General features: G+C 47.8%; 5 protein-coding genes across 5 annotated transcripts; 2 read left to right on the top strand and 3 right to left on the bottom strand.

The window, feature by feature from the left end:
* Positions 1 to 170: 170 nt before the first annotated feature.
* On the top strand, positions 171 to 929 carry PGRI_036480 (alpha/beta hydrolase; the record flags this gene model as incomplete). Its single annotated transcript, XM_040791361.1, has 2 exons — positions 171 to 192; positions 244 to 929. 2 exons carry the CDS (start codon positions 171 to 173, stop codon positions 927 to 929), a joined length of 708 nt encoding a protein of 235 aa, XP_040645438.1.
* A 316-nt stretch (positions 930 to 1,245) lies between these two features.
* Positions 1,246 to 4,149, bottom strand: PGRI_036470 (putative DUF221 domain protein; the record flags this gene model as incomplete). Its single annotated transcript, XM_040791360.1, has 2 exons — positions 1,246 to 4,011; positions 4,063 to 4,149. The coding sequence occupies 2 exons, from the start codon at positions 4,147 to 4,149 to the stop codon at positions 1,246 to 1,248; spliced, it is 2,853 nt and encodes a 950-aa protein (XP_040645437.1).
* Positions 4,150 to 6,439: 2,290 nt separating this feature from the next.
* PGRI_036460 (Glucose-repressible protein Grg1) lies at positions 6,440 to 6,769 on the bottom strand (the record flags this gene model as incomplete). The annotated part of the gene is made up of 3 exons (XM_040791359.1): positions 6,440 to 6,456; positions 6,515 to 6,698; positions 6,755 to 6,769. The coding sequence occupies 3 exons, from the start codon at positions 6,767 to 6,769 to the stop codon at positions 6,440 to 6,442; spliced, it is 216 nt and encodes a 71-aa protein (XP_040645436.1).
* Positions 6,770 to 7,971: 1,202 nt separating this feature from the next.
* Positions 7,972 to 9,672, bottom strand: PGRI_036450 (uncharacterized protein; the record flags this gene model as incomplete). The annotated part of the gene is made up of 1 exon (XM_040791358.1): positions 7,972 to 9,672. One exon carries the CDS (start codon positions 9,670 to 9,672, stop codon positions 7,972 to 7,974), a length of 1,701 nt encoding a protein of 566 aa, XP_040645435.1.
* Positions 9,673 to 10,382: 710 nt separating this feature from the next.
* kin1 (putative serine/threonine protein kinase Kin1) lies at positions 10,383 to 17,562 on the top strand (the record flags this gene model as incomplete). The annotated part of the gene is made up of 22 exons (XM_040791357.1): positions 10,383 to 10,729; positions 10,789 to 10,951; positions 11,005 to 11,015; positions 11,068 to 11,123; positions 11,176 to 11,281; positions 11,546 to 11,595; positions 11,650 to 11,734; positions 11,795 to 11,917; positions 11,968 to 12,353; positions 12,404 to 12,447; positions 12,498 to 12,540; positions 12,591 to 12,693; positions 12,742 to 12,766; positions 12,825 to 12,955; positions 13,009 to 13,073; positions 13,128 to 13,167; positions 13,237 to 13,278; positions 13,329 to 13,358; positions 13,415 to 13,637; positions 14,204 to 14,875; positions 14,935 to 15,562; positions 15,620 to 17,562. The coding sequence occupies 22 exons, from the start codon at positions 10,383 to 10,385 to the stop codon at positions 17,560 to 17,562; spliced, it is 5,316 nt and encodes a 1,771-aa protein (XP_040645434.1).
* Positions 17,563 to 19,065: the final 1,503 nt, after the last annotated feature.

The raw sequence follows: 19,065 nt of genomic DNA, 5'->3' as shown, positions 1-19,065 counted from the left end.
AAATAAGCCGCACTATGGGAAATCGCGGGATCTAATGAACCAGTTAACACCAAAGCATACTAGCCTTTTAGACTATTATTGTTAGTGGGATATAGTAAGTAGGCAGTGCTTGACATTACCAAAACGCACGAAGTAAAATTATTTCACCATTTTGAATATCCAATCCAACAATGAGAATCCTAATGATCCACGGTAATCGACACCAAAATACCACAGTTACAACATAAAATCTAACCACTCCAGGATCCCGCCAATCGGGCGAACTCTTCCGCGCAAAACTGCAAGCCTTAGAAAAACTAATCCGCCGAACCCTCCCTGTCCACGAAGTTGAACTCGTATACCCAACAGCACCCTTCCAACTAGAGCCCGAGCCCTCCAATGGTAGCACATCCGACCTACGCAATCGGCACGGCGCATGGAACTGGTTCGAATCCGAATCCATCGACGGTGTTTATCCCGGCCTAGAACGCGGCTTGGAGTGTATTGGGTCTATTCTTAGAGATTCCGGGCCGTTCGATGGGATCGTCGGGTTTAGTCAGGGGGCTGCTGCGGGCGCTATGGTCGCCTCGCTTCTGGAAGGAGATCGGAAAGATGCATTTACCCGGTTAGAGGCGGAAGGTGGGATCCCGTATCCTGCTTGCTTTGATACACTTGAACACCCGCCGCTTAAGTTTGTGGTTAGCATTTCGGGGTATGGGGCTCCGGATCTGGCTTATCGTGCCTTCTATGATCCTGTTATTCGGACGCCAGTGATGCATTTTTTGGGGAGTATGGATACTGTTGTTGATGAGAGTGCGTCGATGAGGTTGGTAGATAGTTGTCAGGATGGGAAGAGTCGGGTTATTTGGCATTCGGGTGGACATGTGGTGCCAAGTGGAAAGAGGGAACTCGCAGCAGGTGCGCTTTTCATTAAATCTAGCATAGGCTGAGAACGGAAGACATCATGATTAAATTGAGTCCATAGAGTTGATAGAAGGGTCTACGAGATCCACTGGATATTGAACAGCACTAGCTGCGTGGGTTCTTAGAGATGCTGGATTGATATTATGACATGTAAATTGTCCACATCATTTGTATGGTAAAATTCCAAAATATGCCCTTGAGCAGACAAAAAGTTTTAAATCGTGACCTTCGTGTTTAGAAATGATGCTGAGTCCCCCAAGATATGTTGCTCGCCAAGTTAGATTACAAAAAGATATACAAATGCAAATGATCGGCCCAGGCCTGATATGGACAAATCAAAGCTCACCGAGGTGGGCGGTAAGCGTCGTAAGATGTGTATGCGGGCTCGTCGTCCTGGCCGACAGGCCCATAACCACGGGTGCGCCAGCGATCGAGTGGATTCGCGATATCCGCCTGGCCGGGCGTCTGTGCGTGGGTGAGGAGTCTGGATTCAGCCTCGTCAATTGGGTAGCCACTGTCGCCGCGTGATAGCGGCACACGGAATGCCGGGTGAACCAATCCAGTCGGGTCGGGGGGTTCGTAACCGTTGTGCATGCTTAGCGGTGGCATTGATGGCAGGGAGGGTGCAGGTGATGAAGCACGAGATGAACCGGGAGACCATTCGCCTCTCAGGGTACTGCGGGGTGTGTGCGATCGCTCTGTCATCAGGTCCTCTGGCCGGCCGTAGATGCCGCCTCCGAACTCGTCGCGGAAGTCGGCTCGATCCTTGTAATACGAGAAGTCGAGATGGTTCTCTGGGACGACCTCGAATGGTGAAGGTTCGGCAGATTTGCCAGGTTGGGATGCAAGCATCGGGTTCATTGCGATGTCTGAGTACTCGCTGGTATCTCCCTGGTCCATACGACCCTGATAGATATCCTTCAGTGCTGCGGCTGCCTTGGCATGCACCATAGGTGTCAAAAGCGGTTTGTACAGGGCGGGGTGTCCGAACTTGGAGTTCAGACGGTCTGAGGCCTTCTTGTCAGATTTGCTCACGCCTAGGGCCTCGGCATCACTTAGGTTTGCGCGATTGTAGTATTCGCAATCCGAGTCAAACGTCTTCATGCAATAGAACTTGAACCCAAGCATCAGGAAAGGCAGTGGGACCACGCAGAACACCATCGTCCATGTGCCGCTCGACTTGGCAACGAGAGCGATGATCACATTGGCAAGAATAGTAGCGAAGATCAGGCGATTGAATAGAACTCGCCAAAACGCACCACCAGACTCATTCTTGGTTATAAACACGTACATCAATAGATACTTCTTCAACAAGGCATCCACGCCAAAGTACAAAGCCGTCACCGGCAGTACGATTGGCTGCAAGGTAGCGAAACAGAAAGCCACCGTAGCATAGAAGAGGAAGTAATTGTAGTAACTGGCGTAGTCGAATGGTGGTGGTGCGGTCCACTCAATTGCCTGTCGTGGTGTCGGCGAAAGGAACGTCTTGGCAAACCAGACCCAAATCATAGTAACGAGCTGCACGAGATCGATAGCAGCGCCAAGATTGCGCTGCAGAAGATACGTCACCCAAAACGGTGAGACCGTGCATAAAGCACTAACCAGCTTGGCATACATCCGGCTTTCCAAGATGGCTTGCCAAGCGTCTTCGTGGTTGTTGGTTTTGTCAATCACGAACGACACGAAATACCAAGCAGCCGAGAAGAGCGAAAAGACGATCAGGTTGTTGAAAACGAAGAACGCATACAGATGTCCCAGCACATGGCGCTCTCGAGATGTTTTAGTCTTACTGCCACCTTGAATAGAAAGCCGACGGAAGATGATCGGAAGCGCCAGATACACAAGTGAAGTCAGTGCAGGCGACGCAATACCCTGAACAGCAGCCCAAACGTGTGGATTCCCTGACAGCGAGGTCTGGAACGCCGGCCATACCAAGCCCAGATTTGACAAGTTGGACAAGAAAATAGCAATCAAGCCGTTAGGAACAATCCACACAAGTGTCAAGCATGTCACCCAGATAAAATTGACCAGTCGCTTCCACTTGCGTGCCGATTTTGAAAGTGGTAGATTTTCCCAGATGATATCGCTAGGCCGCGGCGCAAGATCAACAGTAATACCCTCAGGGTGCTTGCGGCGAGCGTTCCACGCTACAGCATGAGCGTGCTCGATATTGTCCCAGCTGGCAAAACCGTAGGGCATCGCATTTCGGCGGTCAATTGACGCCCGTCCGTGCTTGATCTCCTCTTCCAAAACGCGGATTCGGACGGTTAGATAATCGATCGCGTCCACTTTGCCGCTGCCAAGTTGATTGCGCTGTTTGCGAGGGGGGCGTAGAGTAGGTCGTTTCGCAGGCAATCGGTCCGGATTCTTGAGGTACTTGGCCAAAACAGACTCGAGTTGTCGGACAGCCTCTTCATGTTCTTTGATGATCCGGGGCAAATCCCTGACGTTACGTCCAATAGCAGCTCGCGGGAGGGCCGCGGTGGGATTGACCTGGTCGGTCAGCCGCAAGATACCTTCGTCGGCACGGCTATTGGGAGGGATATCGGTGATCATCAGGGTCCGAGCATGCAGACTGCGCTGATATTCGGAGCTTTGGAAATATTGCCTCCGCAGCTTGCGTACAACGCGATAGTTCCTCCATAAAAAGTAAACAACGATGAGATCAAAAGCCCAGGCGCATACGACTTGACTCCAGATAGCCGTTGGATTGTCGATATTAAGCGGCGTCATCATGTTGAAAGCGGAAGACGCTGAGTGGTCGGTAGTACTCCTGCTCTGTGTGATATTGACCGGTATCATGACGAGACAACCGATTATGCTAAGACAGATGAAGATATTGCGGCACATTTTTGTAAAGCGAAGGAAGAGTGCGGCATCCAGGCCGACTGTCTCGATCAGCTGTGGTTCCCGTGTATTGATGACTGGTTTGACCCAGGCGAAGATGCCTTTGCCCACCGGGGGCGGAGTGTGTTTGAGGTCTGCATGCTTGACTTTGGGCGCATAGACAAGCGAGTGACGGGGTCGAACAAGGGAAAAGACGAGTGCGAGGAGGATAGTGACACCGATCGAGGTGCCTAGCGAGGCCCAAATAGCAGTAACTGTAAACTGTAGCTTGTCAGCGTGATGTTTTCTCTTTTGAGCCAAAAACAAACTTACTGCAGAACGAAATGGATTCGCAATAAGCTCAAGGAAAGTATCCGCCCCATTCGTGCGGGCATGTAAGCTCAAGTGATGTATATCCATTACGTCAAAGCGAAAACAAGTGGCGATCCGGCATGAACGAGGGGCCGGAGGAAATCAAGAGCCTAGCATGAATGTGGGATGAGTGAATAGATTAAAACGAGGGGAAGTTTAAGATGGGGAATTAAAAAAAAAAAAAGAGATGGGAACCGAGCAAGAGGTGAGACATAAAGATAATGAAAGAAAAAAAAGGTGGACTCTGGTCTGGCCTAGTTTATTATTAGAATTTCATCATCGGGGTTATTGGTCTCTAGTGGAATTTAGCGTCGCTGATCACAAGCGTTAGGAAAAGTAAGCCCACAGCGAGCCACTTTTCTACAGTTGAAGTTCTCATACGGAGTATAGTCAATGTAGTTCCCACGGCTCTGGAGATCAGATTTCGTCGTGTCAACACAAACTGACGTGCCCTGTGGCGCTTGACACGTTTCGTTCCTTCTTTGACCCATCTATTGTCGCATCATTGGTAGTCCACCATCCTGTTTCAAGTGGTACACCAATCAGTTTCCCCAAGTGGAAATAGTCTGGAACATTGCAATTGTCAGGTCCAAGGTAGCACTGACACAAGACATGGATGCCATGTAGGTACCGTTTCTGTTCTTTTCAGGGCGTGTTTGAGGAGTTACAGTCTGTTGCCTTAAGTCTTGCCTAAGGCCACAATAGATGCCTTGTTTCTCAAATACATCCATATTCATCTTTCGATACCTAACTACTTCATATTAACTTATGGATAATTATCTCCTTTGATATTTGATCTGGCTTCAAGAAATTCTTCTCCTTTAGAGACCCTGTGAATGCCGTTTTACCCTTCACAGTAACAATAAAAATATCGGAGTTACTCCGGAGATAAAAATTCCCAGGGCTACAGCAGGGGCCCTTCGATAGCGCAAGTGACCGCCTACTCCGTAAAGCTCGGGGTTCTCCTAGTGCCAGGTTAAATATAGAAATGGCCGGGGTAATTTAATCGTACAATATGCGAATATGATAACCCTCTCAAAGTCAATGTAAGCTGTGATTTACTACTCGAATCCTCCCTACAGGGCTATTAAACACCGAATGAAGACGTTAGGGCCACACCGCCAGCAAGAGATAATATTCCCGGTAAAATACTTGGTAAGATATGAAACCTAAAGACCCTAACCTTCGAATAAAACCCCATTCTTCGACTCTCGAATGCCTTAGGGTACTGTGGCGGGGCGCGAGGCTCCCGCACCCCCAAGGGTAATGACCATTTTCAAGCCCCCTTACATGATGTTTTGCACTTGAAGCTTGAGGTCATATCCGAGCCCTTATGATCGCATGGGCAGGTGGTCGACTGTGACTTGAGGGTGTGACCACAGGTATATGTTATCATGTTATAACACATCGTGTTGGAGGTAGAGTTTATAGCTATATATTAAAGTATTTAGTTAAGATAGTGTAGTTAAGGAACTGGTAAACATACTCTGAGCCTAAATAGATTTCTTGTTGGTAGGTTTAAATTGGATTGAGAAAAGAGTGATTTTCTTGCTGTTTATATATTTAGTCATATGACGGTTTGGAATACCATAGGGCTGCGGATAGAGGACCTCCTCGCCTTGGCAGGCGGTCATACTCCAAGCCAAGTTGTTTCCTTCACTCCCGATGGCACAGCTGAGCGGGGTGGGTAAAAACTTGCAGAAGAGATATCACAAACCAACTTCTTACGGCGCATGCTTAAGGCTACCTGCATAGATGAAAGCCTCTTCGCGCAAGACTAGTAAGAAGCTAGGAGTCCCGATTTTGATTTATGCATTTCGCCCTAATAATGAGTCTGGGCGCACTACCCAATAATAGATAAGAGTTCGTTGGCACAAACAGGAGTGGGTAAGAGCTTGGGCGCAATAAGGGTCGACCTCGCCTATACCCGGTGCTTGGCGGATTTTGGGCCGAGGGTATAGACACGTACGTTAGGTACGCGTTGAGAAAGATCCTTTTCTTTTTCTTTTTTTTTTTTTTTTGTCTTTTTTCCCACGGCATTTAGGGTCCAGTTTGGATGTAGTAAGTATAATAAGACTATCTTTTCGAAAGCAGATTGAATTCACCAATTTAGCTTAAATAAGGATGGAACCCCATTGAATGCATGCCTTCAAGACCAAGGTCTGAACAGTGTATATCTAAAACGTGCATTATCTTTTTACAAATTTCAAGTCTGGCTGTGAATGTTATATGAATCGTATATGGTATTGTTCGCTATTTACATCGTCAAATCATAAAGAAAAGACAGATTCCCGCCTAGATGGTATACAAAACATTTGTCTCGTAAAGTTTGGTTGACTTAGTTCTTGGCAGCCTCTGTAATATTGTTAGGACCCTGCTTTATTAAGTTGTGTTCAATGGGATTCAAGCTTACCCTTGTGGACATCAGCCTTGGTGTTGTGGGAAACCTCGTCCTTCTTGTCGACAAGAGCGTCCTTGGCAGCGCTGGCACGGGTAGAGACGTTGGCATCGCTGCTCTTGGCGACGTTCTTGTTGGCCTCCTTGGAAGCCTCAGCACCAGTTCCCTGGATGGTCTCAGCGACGTAGTTAACGGCTTGCTATGGAATTTGTTAGTCAATGATCAAATATCAAGAGAGTTAGGTTGATCACGAACCTTGGCGGTCTCCATTGTGAAATTGAGAGTTGGTTTTGTTTGAAAAGGTTGAAGAGTGTTTGAAGATTGTTTGAATAGTGGAAGATGAGCTGTGATGAAGAATGAATTGTCTGGGGGAATTGAAGGATATTTATGTAGTTCTTCCCAGGGGCAATGATGTCATGACGTCATGGGAGTTTCCAAGAGTTTCCAACTTGCAAGTTTGGACAAATGAAAAATCTGGGAAGTTTCCAAGGCTGTAACCCCAGCTCTAAATCCACAGTTTACACTTTACCGTTTCTAACCTTTTGGAATTCCTGACATCACTACGGGGTATAAGAGAAGATAGGCTTAGATCTATTGTACTACACGCGTATGATTTGCGGCTCTGATAGACGCTAGCTCGCACGTTCCATATTCTTCCATACTATGCCCCTTCAAACTTGAGAGACATTCCATAGACATCCATATCCAACTATGATATTCAAATTCCTAAGCTACAAGACCCCCAGACTGTTCACGGACCCACTAAGCCATGACGTAGTTTACCTTTACCCCAATACACACGGCATTTGCATTTGGCCTGCTACAAAATAGCTTCCATGGAATAGGTTTAGACCTTCGAATAGATCAACTTGGCTAAATTGAAGCAATATAGTATTGTAGACAATTTCAAGACCCATTTTGTTATTATTTTAATGGTACAAGAAAGGTGTTCAGCCTTCTCAAAGACCATAAATTGTTGTAGAAAGATCCCACCAAGCAAGCATAAAGCCATATAGATCATAAAGCCACATGGATCTAATTTGGCACGTTGGAATGCATTGTCCAGCCACAACCCTGAAATGGACCTGTCCGATGTCATACATTAGCCCCGAGCTTGTTGGGCCTATGACGTAGTTCATCCGACTGATATGCACCTCGTATACACTACCTTATGTTGTGGACACCATAGATCACCGGTATCTGAATCCACGAATGAAAAATGAACCTAGGTAATATCTTCATCCCTTAGTACTAGGACTAGGATATCACATTATTAGCCTAAACGCTTCAGTCATCTGATCTAGTCGCCACTAGATCATAATATTTATCCGTGTTTCCAATTCTGGACTTTAAGGGTTCGATTATTATGGTCTTGGTAGAGAAGTGCAACATAACATAAGTCATTTACATAGATAAAAAAATGTGTGTATATTCGTGCAGATAGGCAACATTTTCATTTGTTTCTCCTAACCCTACTCATGGGTTTCTAAGGAATAAAACTTCCAAGACGGCTTGTGTTCACGCGATAGTGGTTGATCTTGCATCAAGGCTCGCGCCAACTCTATTGGCATACAATTCTCCTTCAAAAACCGATCATGAAACTCCTTCTCACCAAGGTGCCCCGTCTCGACAGTCTCCTTCCGCAATGCATATATTTGTAACGCACCTAGCATATACCCGGCCTGATATAACGGCGAATAATCGCCATTCAATGATCGCCTCACTTCTCCTTCCGCAGTGGCGCGTTCGTGTCCGACTTGATCGACAAGTAGATCGATACACTCTTGAGGAGCCATCTGGCCAAGATGAAACTTGATGGAGAATATAATCCGGGCGCATCGATGAAGTCGCCAAAACAACATCCCAATCCGGTTCTGTGGGGTCTTTTGGAACCGTTCGTCATTCCACAGGAGGAACTCCCAGTACAGCGCCCACCCTTCAATCCAAAACGGAGTGTCAAATAGTTGGCGGTAGGGTCTGTATCTCGCAATCATGTGCATTTGCAAATGGTGCCCGGGTATCATCTCATGGAAGACCGTAGCACGGGAGAAATGGATGTTGTTCCCACGCATGCTCATCAACTTGGCTTCATGGTCCATCTGGTCGGTTGGATATGAGACAATGATACACTCGCCACCAAGGAAGAACGGGTTTACTTTCTGGCGCTCGGGAGACATCATAAACATCTGCCAGTTCTCCTTAGCAACCGGTGGAACGGTGACGAGTTGGTGATCTTCAACAAAGGATATTGCTTCCATCGTGAGATCCCGGACTAATTCAGTTTGTTTTCCAGGCTCGACAAAATCATTCTTGACTTCTTCCAGGGCCTGCTTCCAGTTGTCCTGGTACCCCATGCTGCGTGATGCCTTTTTCAATTCACTCACACACCATTTGAACTCCTTCTCTCCGATTGAGATTAGTTCTTCCGGAGTGTAGGCAATCATTTCACCTAAGAGCTCGCTAAGTAAACCCTCTCGACCGATGGGATCACCCACTATGGCATCGTCATTGCCTGGGCGAATTCCAGCCAAGTGCTCTCGGATACTTGCTGAAACATCTCTCAAACCCTTTTCCACAATCCCATACGGATGCGATACCCACCAGTTGAACGATGGATCGTACCCTTTGTAGAATTCGAACCATTCTTTCAGGTTGGTGTGCAATGAGTCTATATTTCTCGCGGCTCTAAACGCAATTGTTTTCTCCATCCGGATCTTGGTCGAGTCGTTCTCGATCATTTCTATCACGGCTGTGATTTGAGACTGGGATTCAACAAGCTTCTGGGCAGCATCTTTTGAATTCATCGACACCACCATAGCACGAGCCTCGCACAGCTCCAACAGGTTGTCCGAAAATGGTAGAAGCAGTGCGGTCTTTTCATCCTGTTTACAGTCGAGGTCCAACTCGCGGAGCTGCCTTTCTAGGTAGTTTCTCATGAGAAGATAATCTACCTTCCCTTGTTGATCATAAAGATCAAAGGGCTGGCTGCGGAGTGACTCGAGCTCGGATGTGAGGAAGTCGCGTAATTTCTGTGTTCTTCTCGGAGATATCTTGATGGGGTAAAAATTCTTGATATCTTTGAGATCCTCAGTGATGCGCTCAATTCTCTCGCGCATTCCATCGGCTTGTGCACGCCGGATGGCGATGCCCCTGGGTGACGTGACAGATACCATGACAGGCAGGATCCGGTTATTGTCCTATTTTGTTCGAAAACGGATGGGCTTTTGTTTGCTTTTTTTAAAAAATGTTTTCTTTTTCGAAAGTGAGCTTCAGGGGGAGTATCAGCAGAGACGTGTAGCGGAGAAGCTCTTTCTTAGGACTGGACTAACCCTGGAGAAAAAGAAAAAGATAGGCTTACATCTAAAGCAGAATTTCGACCCTTGTGATACATTTGATTGAAATAGGTAGGTCCTACCACAAGCTACTACATCGGGTGGTGCATCCGATGTTATACCCCCTGTCGCTGGTCGATCCGAATGGTGGGTTTCTGTTCATATCGCAGCAACTAACTTAGTTTATAAACCCGCGTGGTTTCTCCGCTTTTATACCTAAAGGAGGTACGTTGTTATCAAAATGGGATTCCTATTTATCTCCGAAGGTTAAAGAGATGATAGCTGATGGGTTGGAATGCGGGGAAATCAAGGGCTGAACTTGTGTATAGCCATTGTCAAGCTAGATAAGGTGAACTTTGAATTGTGCACGGAGTACAGGCCTTTTTCTATGTCTCTAATCTCTCTTTTGAATTTCTTTCCGAGGTCGTACTCGCTATATAAGTCTAGATTGCCGGGCTCTCTCCCGCTGTTCATATTTAGAAGCCTTTTAACACTAAGTCAATTGATCAACCGGATTCTAACCGGGTTACTTTTTACCGTATTATCGCAGGATGGGTTCGCATCTGCCTGTCACGGAGGGCCTTGACCCAACCGATAATGACAAGTCAACGCCCAACACAGGAATCCACGAGTTACGGAAAGTCCAACTATCTCACCAGTGGGATCCGAATTTGCCGCAGGAGAAGATCGATGCTATTAACGAAGCAGTCAAGACAGGTGACCATGAAAAGGCTGCTGAGATAGAAAAGACTCTCGCTCAGGATTCCCAGTATGACTTGGTTCGTGCCGCTGTGCGTAACACAGATGGCGGAGAAGTTGCAAACACCGTGCGTGCCTGGGTGCTGGGCATGTTTTTCACTACTCTTGGAAGTGGACTCAATATGTTTCTGAGCATGAGGTGAGCTTTGGTTCCAATGCAGCATTTAAGTAGGGAATGATTCACTCATCTTGGATCAGGAGTCCCGCCATCTCGTTCCCTGCTATTGTCGTGCAGTTACTGGTCTATCCCTTGGGTTGTTTGTGGGCCAAGACAATGCCAACTCGGAAGTTCAATACATTCGGGGCAGAATGGACGTTTAACCCTGGCCCTTTCACTATCAAAGAGCATGCAGTTATCACAGTAAGTGCTTGCATGTTTATGAGAATAACGAAAACTGACCTTGTATTCTTTAGATCATGGCGAAGTCAGTGGATCTCGATGATAAACTTTGACATGCAGTGCTAAGCAATATATAGTGTGTCGATCGGCTATGCTTATTGTACAGATGCCCTCTTGGCATTGAAAGCAAAGCGTAAGCAATATCTCTTGCTTTGAATCAATATATGCCTAACATACCCTCTCAGCGCTCTATAATATGGAACTTGGATGGGGATTCCAACTCTTATTCGCTTTGAGCAGTCAGGTGATTGGAATGTCACTGGCAGGCATTTTCCGCCGTTTCCTCGTTTGGTAAGTTGGGACTTTCTCTGCCAAGACTGCTGTATACTCACGATACCAAGGCCCGCGGCTATGATGTGGCCTGGTCAATTTGCGAATACTTCCTTGTTTTATGCTCTTCACGATTGGAGCCCCTCGGATGAATCAGAGACCCATGGATGGAGCATCTCACGCTACCGATATTTCCTATATGTAACAATCGGGGCTTTTGTCTGGTATTGGTGAGGCTGCCCTGTTCCCATCTGTACTACATATGCTAATTTGTTTGAAATGCAGGGTACCGGGGGTCCTATGGCAAGGACTATCTGTTTTTGCTTTTGTCACCTGTAAGGTCCCGTTGCTCGTTTCATTTCTGGCTGTGCTGACTCCTTTGTCTGTAGGGATCCGACCCAACAATGTGGTTTTGAACCAGCTGTTTGGAGGTTTTACTGGACTCTCCCTCATTCCTATCACCTTTGATTGGACGTAAGATTTATAGTCCCCATCGCAGAACGGCCGAAGGGATATAAAGCTAATTATAGCCAGCTACGTTTCTGCATATCTCGGGGATCCACTGTTGGCACCCGTCCATGCTCTTGTCAACACACTCATCGGGCTCGTGGTTTTTGTAATCATCACCACAATCGGGATATCTTACTCTGGGGCTTTGTATGCTGCAATATCTCACCAGATTCATTTCAAGACTGACAGAGTCCTAGATACTCCGACTATCTCCCTATTAACACAGCTAGCACCTATGACAACACGCAGAATCCATATAACGTAACAAGAATCCTAGGTGCTGGTTTCTCTTTTGATGACGCAAAGTACAAAGCGTACTCGCCGATGTTCCTGGCTCCAACTTTTGCCTTGAACTACGGACTGTCATTCGCGGCCCTTACGGCGGCTATCGTACATGTTATCCTCTTCCATCGAAAGGAGATATGGCATCAATTCAAGGCTGCTCGAGACCAAGAACCTGATATCCATCTTATCATGATGAAGAAGTACAAAGAAGCACCCGACTGGTGGTATGCAGCGCTATTCCTATTCTCCATCGCGACGGGGCTTGCAGGCATTCTGGCATATGATTCGCAGCTTCCCTGTATGTGGTGCTCATCTGGATGTGGTGACCAAATCTGATCAAATACATAGGGTGGGGCTTTTTTGTCTCGATCATCCTTGCCGTGGTCTTTATAGTATGTTGTGTCATGTCCATTGTGAGGCTATTCCTGACTTCAAACAACAGATTCCAACTTGTCTGATTCTTGGTGTTACTAATATCATGCTCTGTGCGTACGGTCTCGCTCCTTTTGCGTGCGTGCAAGGCTAACCTGTACAGCGCTCAATGTTTTGTCGCCATTTTTGGCGGGTTTCATGATTCCAGGAAAGCCAATTGGGGTCATGGTATTCAAAGTCTTTAGCACCATCACCTTGGGACAAGCGTAAGGTTCAATCCTCTCTTTCTAGAATGAAGCTAACCTTATCAATAGTCAAGTATACTGTGCGGATCTCAAAGTAAGGGACTTCCTACCCATATCAGTTGGACAGATTATTGACTGTTCTTGAACAACAGCTCGCTCATTATATGAAAGTGCCACCCCGCGTCACCTTCATGTGTCAAGTTGTTGCCACACTATGGGCGAGTATTGTTCAGATTTCAGTCATGAATTGGACTTTGGGAAATATTGATGAAGTTTGCACCCCGTATGTCATTCACATCTTTGGAAAGAGAACACGCATTAACCAGCTATGAATAGTACTCAGTCAGCACATTTTACATGCCCGAACGGAAGATCATTCTTTTCATCCAGCATTGTGTGGGGTCAGTTTACTTTCTCTCAAGTATATATCAACATATCACTAACTATCTATTTAGGTGTCATTGGCCCACAACGCATGTTTGGACCCGGCGGCTTGTATGTGCAAATACAATGGTTCTGGCTTCTTGGCGCACTTCTTCCAGTGTTATTCTATGTCTTGATCAGATTGTTCCCTCGAACTAAGCTCAGGTTCCTTAATGCACCTGTGTAAGTCACGGAAGATCACATCTGATGGAATATGCTAATTGTGTCAACAGAATGCTGGGTGCTATGGCCTGGTTGCCTCCGTAAGTACAACCTTCACTCTGTTACTCACGGCTACCTGATACTGATCGTTTTACAGAGCCACTCCATTGAGTTTCTTTGCATGGGTTACCTTTGGCCTCATCTTCAACCACTGGATTCGACGTCGGTGGGGCGGTTGGTGGCATACTTACAACTATATCACCGCTGCAGGACTTGACTCAGGCCTCATTCTATCCACCATTATTATATTCTTCGCGATTATTCTTCCGAATGTCTCGATACCCCAATGGTGGGGAAATACAGCTCCCTTTGAAACCACGGTAAATAGCTATATCCCGTCGTTTATTTGAGTGGGTCCTAACGAAGAATATAGGACTCTCTTTATACTGCAGTTCGAAAGACTGTCGCAGATGGAGAGACTTTTGGACCTGAGAAGTGGTGATACTGTCGCATTAAATATGCTTTGGAATTATATATGAATGCTGATTATTTTATTTTATGAAGTTGAATACTTGACTACATGTACCTATCCCCTCGGGATATTTATAGATCCTCGGCACACGTGATCAGTTAGCATTTCCCCAGTATGTAGCACAGGTGGTGACGTGGTCACATATATGCATGTAGTCCCTGAAAAAACATATGGAGTACAATAAGCTATGTAGAGAAAAAAAACAAGATTTTAAAGAATTTTCTGAAAGAAAAGGGGCCGTCGGGGTGAAACCCAGCCTCAAACAGAATTTGGGTATCAACTCGAAAGCTTTCCTTAGTAGCCCGCCCCTAGACGATCTCCGCATCCCAACCTCCTTCTTACTCTTACCCCCCCTCCATCTTCTTTCAGTATCCTCTTCCATTTCCACGGGATTTGTTTCATCCCGTGAGACAGTCCTCGCACCGCATCAACTGTGCTTGGGCTCGAGCCCTGGCTGCGGCTTCCCTCCCCGCTTCCTTTGACTCGAAATCCCTCAAAGGGGAACCATCGACGATGTCAGTACCAACAACTAATACACCAACTGTGGTGCGCAGCCAGTCAACTTCGACTCGTCCCTCTCGAGCACCATCGGATCTGCCTCATCGGACACGAAGTGTGGCGGTTCGATCGTCAAATACGACCCAGCCTCCTACGCCAACTAACCTGTCACATTCGAAAACTCCTTCCCAGGACCGACGTCCTCCCTCAAATCATACTGCACTTGAGGGTGCAGCCCGGCGCGAATTTGAGGCGTCCAATGTCGCGCGCATGCCTTCTCGTCGGGAAGCGTCATCCGATCGATCTCAAGAGCGCCCCTCGACCGCTCGAACCGAAACTGCCCGAAGGCACCAAAGAAACCCCTCAACGCAAAGTCGACACCGTGACAGTGTTGATATGACACCAAGCTCTGCTCCACAACTGCCACCACAGCATGCGACCGCAACAAGTGCCCCCGCAGCCGCAGCCGCGCCGCGGCGACGGACTACGATCACGACTCCGACGGGTCAGTGGGCTCTAGGCAAAACAATAGGTGCGGGAAGTATGGGGAAAGTAAAACTAGCGAAAAATACGGAGACTGGAGAACAGGTACGATATTCAACTATGATTGACTCAAATTATCATCACAATACTAACTACGGTCGCAGGTTGCCGTTAAAATTGTGCCACGACTCTCGACCGAGGAACATCGCACTAGTCGGGAGACAGAGAGAGCCGATCGCTCAAAGGAGATTCGCACAGCTCGAGAAGCTGCCATCGTCAGCCTAGTGAACCATCCGTACATCTGCGGCATGCGGGACGTCGTTCGAACATCATACCATTGGTATATGCTGTTTGAATATGTCAACGGTGGCCAGATGCTGGATTATATCATCTCGCACGGCAAACTGAAGGAAAAGCAGGCGCGCAAGTTCGCACGACAGATCGCCAGTGCATTGGATTACTGTCACCGCAACAGCATTGTCCATCGCGACCTGAAGATTGAGAACATCCTTATCAGCAAGACGGGTGATATCAAAATCATTGATTTTGGTCTCAGCAACTTGTTCTCGCCAAGGGGCATTCTGAAGACGTTTTGTGGCAGTCTGTATTTCGCTGCTCCGGAGTTGCTTCAGGCCAGACCCTATACGGGACCCGAAGTTGATGTTTGGAGCTTCGGCATTGTCCTTTATGTCTTGGTTTGTGGAAAGGTACCTTTCGATGACCAGAGCATGCCCCAGCTGCATGCCAAAATCAAGAAAGGCGTTGTAGAGTACCCACCAGGTCTCACTGCTGGTAAATCGACCTTGAAATAACCCTTTCTCTACACCCATTGCTGACTAGGCTTCGCAGAGTGCCGGCACATTATATCACGCATGCTGGTTACCGACCCCAAGCAGCGTGCCAGCTTAGCCGAGATCATGAACCATCCCTGGATGAATAAAGGATTCAGTGCCCCTCCAGAGAATCACCTTCCTCATCGTGAGCCTTTGCAGCTACCTCTAGACCCAGAGGTCGTTGAAAAAATGACCGGGTTTGACTTTGGGCCTCCGGAGTACATTACAGCTCAGTTGACCAAAGTATTGGAGTCGGAGGAATACCAACATGCTATCCGGCTGAACTTACGTGAACAACAACAGCATGCTTCCAGCCACCCAGAGCGTAAACGAGGAGTGTTTGATTTCTACAAAAGACGAAACTCTGCGGCCAGTCGTGATACCCTTTCCGCGCCTTCGGCTGAGGCGGTGCAACTAGGCAATGACCCTTTAAATGCTTACAGTCCATTGGTGTCCACATATCATCTAGTCAAGGAAAAGCTTGACCGAGAGCGGTCCGAGGCACGGCCTGGTGCCGTTGGTCTTCGTCAAACCCCCAGTGAAGTCCACGTACCTGAACTGCGGGCCCCGGAAGCTGCGCACACCAATCAGTACCAGTTGGCAGGAGACAAGGATACAGGACGGCGATCTCGGCCACGAGCCCGTACCCATGGGGAGGACGAAGCTCCGGAAGGAATCAAGATACTTCATTCTTCCTCGCCATCTTCACACGCAGTCCCGACCTCTCAGCCCGACACACCTGCTCGGAAAGAAAGCACTGCTGCTGGACTCTTGAGACGATTCAGCACTCGCAGGACCAAAGATCGTCACCGCGATGCGGATCGTGATCACATCAGTACCCCCAACACACCCACACTCAACGTCCAACCTCCTGCTGATTCAGCATCTCCGATGCACCGTGGCTTCAGTGTAAGGAGAACTCGTCGAGCGGAACCATCGCCAGGTGGGACCTCTTCGAATGACAGCCGGCCACAGCAGGATCTTCTGGCTGCGCCGACATCCGCGGACCGCAGTGCACGGTCCAACAAATTCCTGGAGAGATCGGCCAGTGTCAATTCTGCAGACTACCGAACTCGCAGAGCCACACGGAGAAGTGACGACGAGACCTTGGATGTCCCTGCAGACCGTCAGCCACCCTCTACTAGTGACTCCGATCAGGTTGCTCCGAGTCAGAAAGATCCAACCAGCGTGAGGACTGGTGGACGCACACATACGGCACGCACCATGTCACTGGGACACGCCCGGCGAGAAAGTATTCAGGCCCGCCGCGCCCGGCGAGACGCTACCCGAGAGGCCAACGTGCCCGAAGAGACCGATGCAGACATCTCTGGTGCAGGGACGGCACTAGAGAGTGCCAACGAGGGAGAAGATCTGTCTAAGCCAGTGTTCCTAAAGGGTCTTTTCAGCGTTTCCACCACCAGCAGCAAACCTTTGCCCGTTATTCGGGCTGACATTATTCGGGTCTTGAGGCAGCTCGCAGTTGAATATGTCGAGATCAAGGGTGGGTTTAGCTGCCGCCACGCCCCCAGCATCGACCTCGACAAGGTGATTGATGTTGCCCCTCCCAGTCCAGAACGACAGGGGCAAGTGTCAGGACACCGCCGCCGTATCAGCTTTGGCGGCCTCCTTAACCACGATGACAGCCGAGATGACAGCCGCGCTGGCCCCTCCAAGCTTCGTCGAGCTCAAGCTGCGCCGGATCGCAGTTTTACCACTAACTCGGACGGCTCGGATGAATATGTTGCACGGGAACAGGGTCCGGTTGGCGATCGTGTCGTCGGCGAAACTACTACACGTGTACAGAGCGACACCGGAGAGAACCTTGTCCTCCGGTTCGAAATACTGATCGTAAAGGTACCTCTGTTCTCTCTACACGGTATTCAGTTCAAGAAGGTATCAGGTGGAATGTGGCAGTATCGAGAGATGGCGAAGAAGATCCTCGATGCATTGAAACTGTGACCTGTCCTTTTGAAATAAAATTCCTGGCCAAAGAGCACATTTCATGATAAGACCTTTTCCTTTGTCTTTATGGTACACAGTTGGCCATTTGTTTTGAGTTATATCCATTCACGACGCATCCGCATGAGCATTCATCAATTTCGCCCCGTTATCATTGCATTTCCATTGCTATCTTTGCTTTCCTTCTTTCATAGAGGGGTCATTTATCTTCATTAGCCCGTTATTGGCTCTTCATCCCGAACCTAAGTGCTGCTCGTCTATCTCAATACCTATTGACCTAGCTAGACTTACTTTTTGGTCTTCATGGTGTATATTAAAATCGAGTGCAGATAATTTTGGTTGCTAGCGCTTTTGCTCTAGCTTTTGTTTTCCCCTGTGTCATCTATCAGCTGTGGCATAGGGAGATTTCTTTGGACAGTTATGAACTTCACGTTGTCCAGCCTACAAATACAAAATGGTTACGGCAATCTTGGAATTTCTTTTTCGTTAACTGCTGTTTACTGGTCAGATAAGTGCAAATCACATTACAAGTTTGTTGTAACTCAATGCTAGCCCATTCCTTTGTTGGACAACTCGGGTACCCTTCTGGGGATTCAATCAAATAAACACCGGCGGGCAACACCAAATATCGTTCGAAATCCCCCCACGACCATTCCTGGGTATAGTTAGATAGATCATAGCACCTTACATTCAAAGCTATTCAGAATCAAATGTGGGCATAGTGTCTACAGTTTCTAGGAAGCATCAATACCCCCTATCTGCATTTATGTAGACAACAAGTCCATGATATTCTTCTTCTTTTTTAAAAAAGAAAGAAAAATAGAGTACTTATATACATTAACTTCCATTTTGGGGTTCGTTGACGATCCTCGTGAAGCCGTGAAGCTAAACGGCAGGATCGTAGCACAAAGCCCCAAAACGTTGTGGCATGGCGGCCAGGGCCCAGGGCCCAGGGCAGCTGTTTTGTTGTGTAACCCCCGCCCGAAACCCCGCCGGACCATGCCGGACCCTGGCAGGCCATGCCCAAAGGACTGCATATCGGCTCCCGCATCGAACTGGCCAGTTGGCGGAAGCACCGAAAGATCTCAGCAACGAAATCCACCAACTCCCAGTATGTGCTCGATAGCTACATATATATAAATGGAATTTAAAGCTATAAAGGATGCTTATCTATAAGCTAATCATCTATTATTGTCTTGGAGGATAAAAAGAGTCTATTTAAATTTTATATTAGGCTTGTATTAGGGTGGCCCGGCCTTCATCTGATAGCCGTATCCCCCCGGGCCCCGGGCCCCATCATCACCAAAACAACGGCTTTGGTTGGGGAGGGCCTAGGGCCGAATGCCCCTAGAAGCTGTCCGGATACCCCGGAAACCTTCCCAAGGCTGCGTAGGTGTATGGCTACTAAGGCATTGATAGGAAACCCGGAGGACCACGTAATGAGCGTTATACTTCGCTTTTTCTTCTAATACACGCGACACCGCCAAATTTCTATACAATCCG

This window comes from Penicillium griseofulvum (genome assembly GCF_001561935.1).
Source record: "Penicillium griseofulvum strain PG3 chromosome Unknown contig_86, whole genome shotgun sequence".
NCBI classification, from domain to species: Eukaryota; Fungi; Ascomycota; class Eurotiomycetes; order Eurotiales; family Aspergillaceae; genus Penicillium; species Penicillium griseofulvum.
This window is presented reverse-complemented; position numbering and strand designations above follow the sequence as displayed.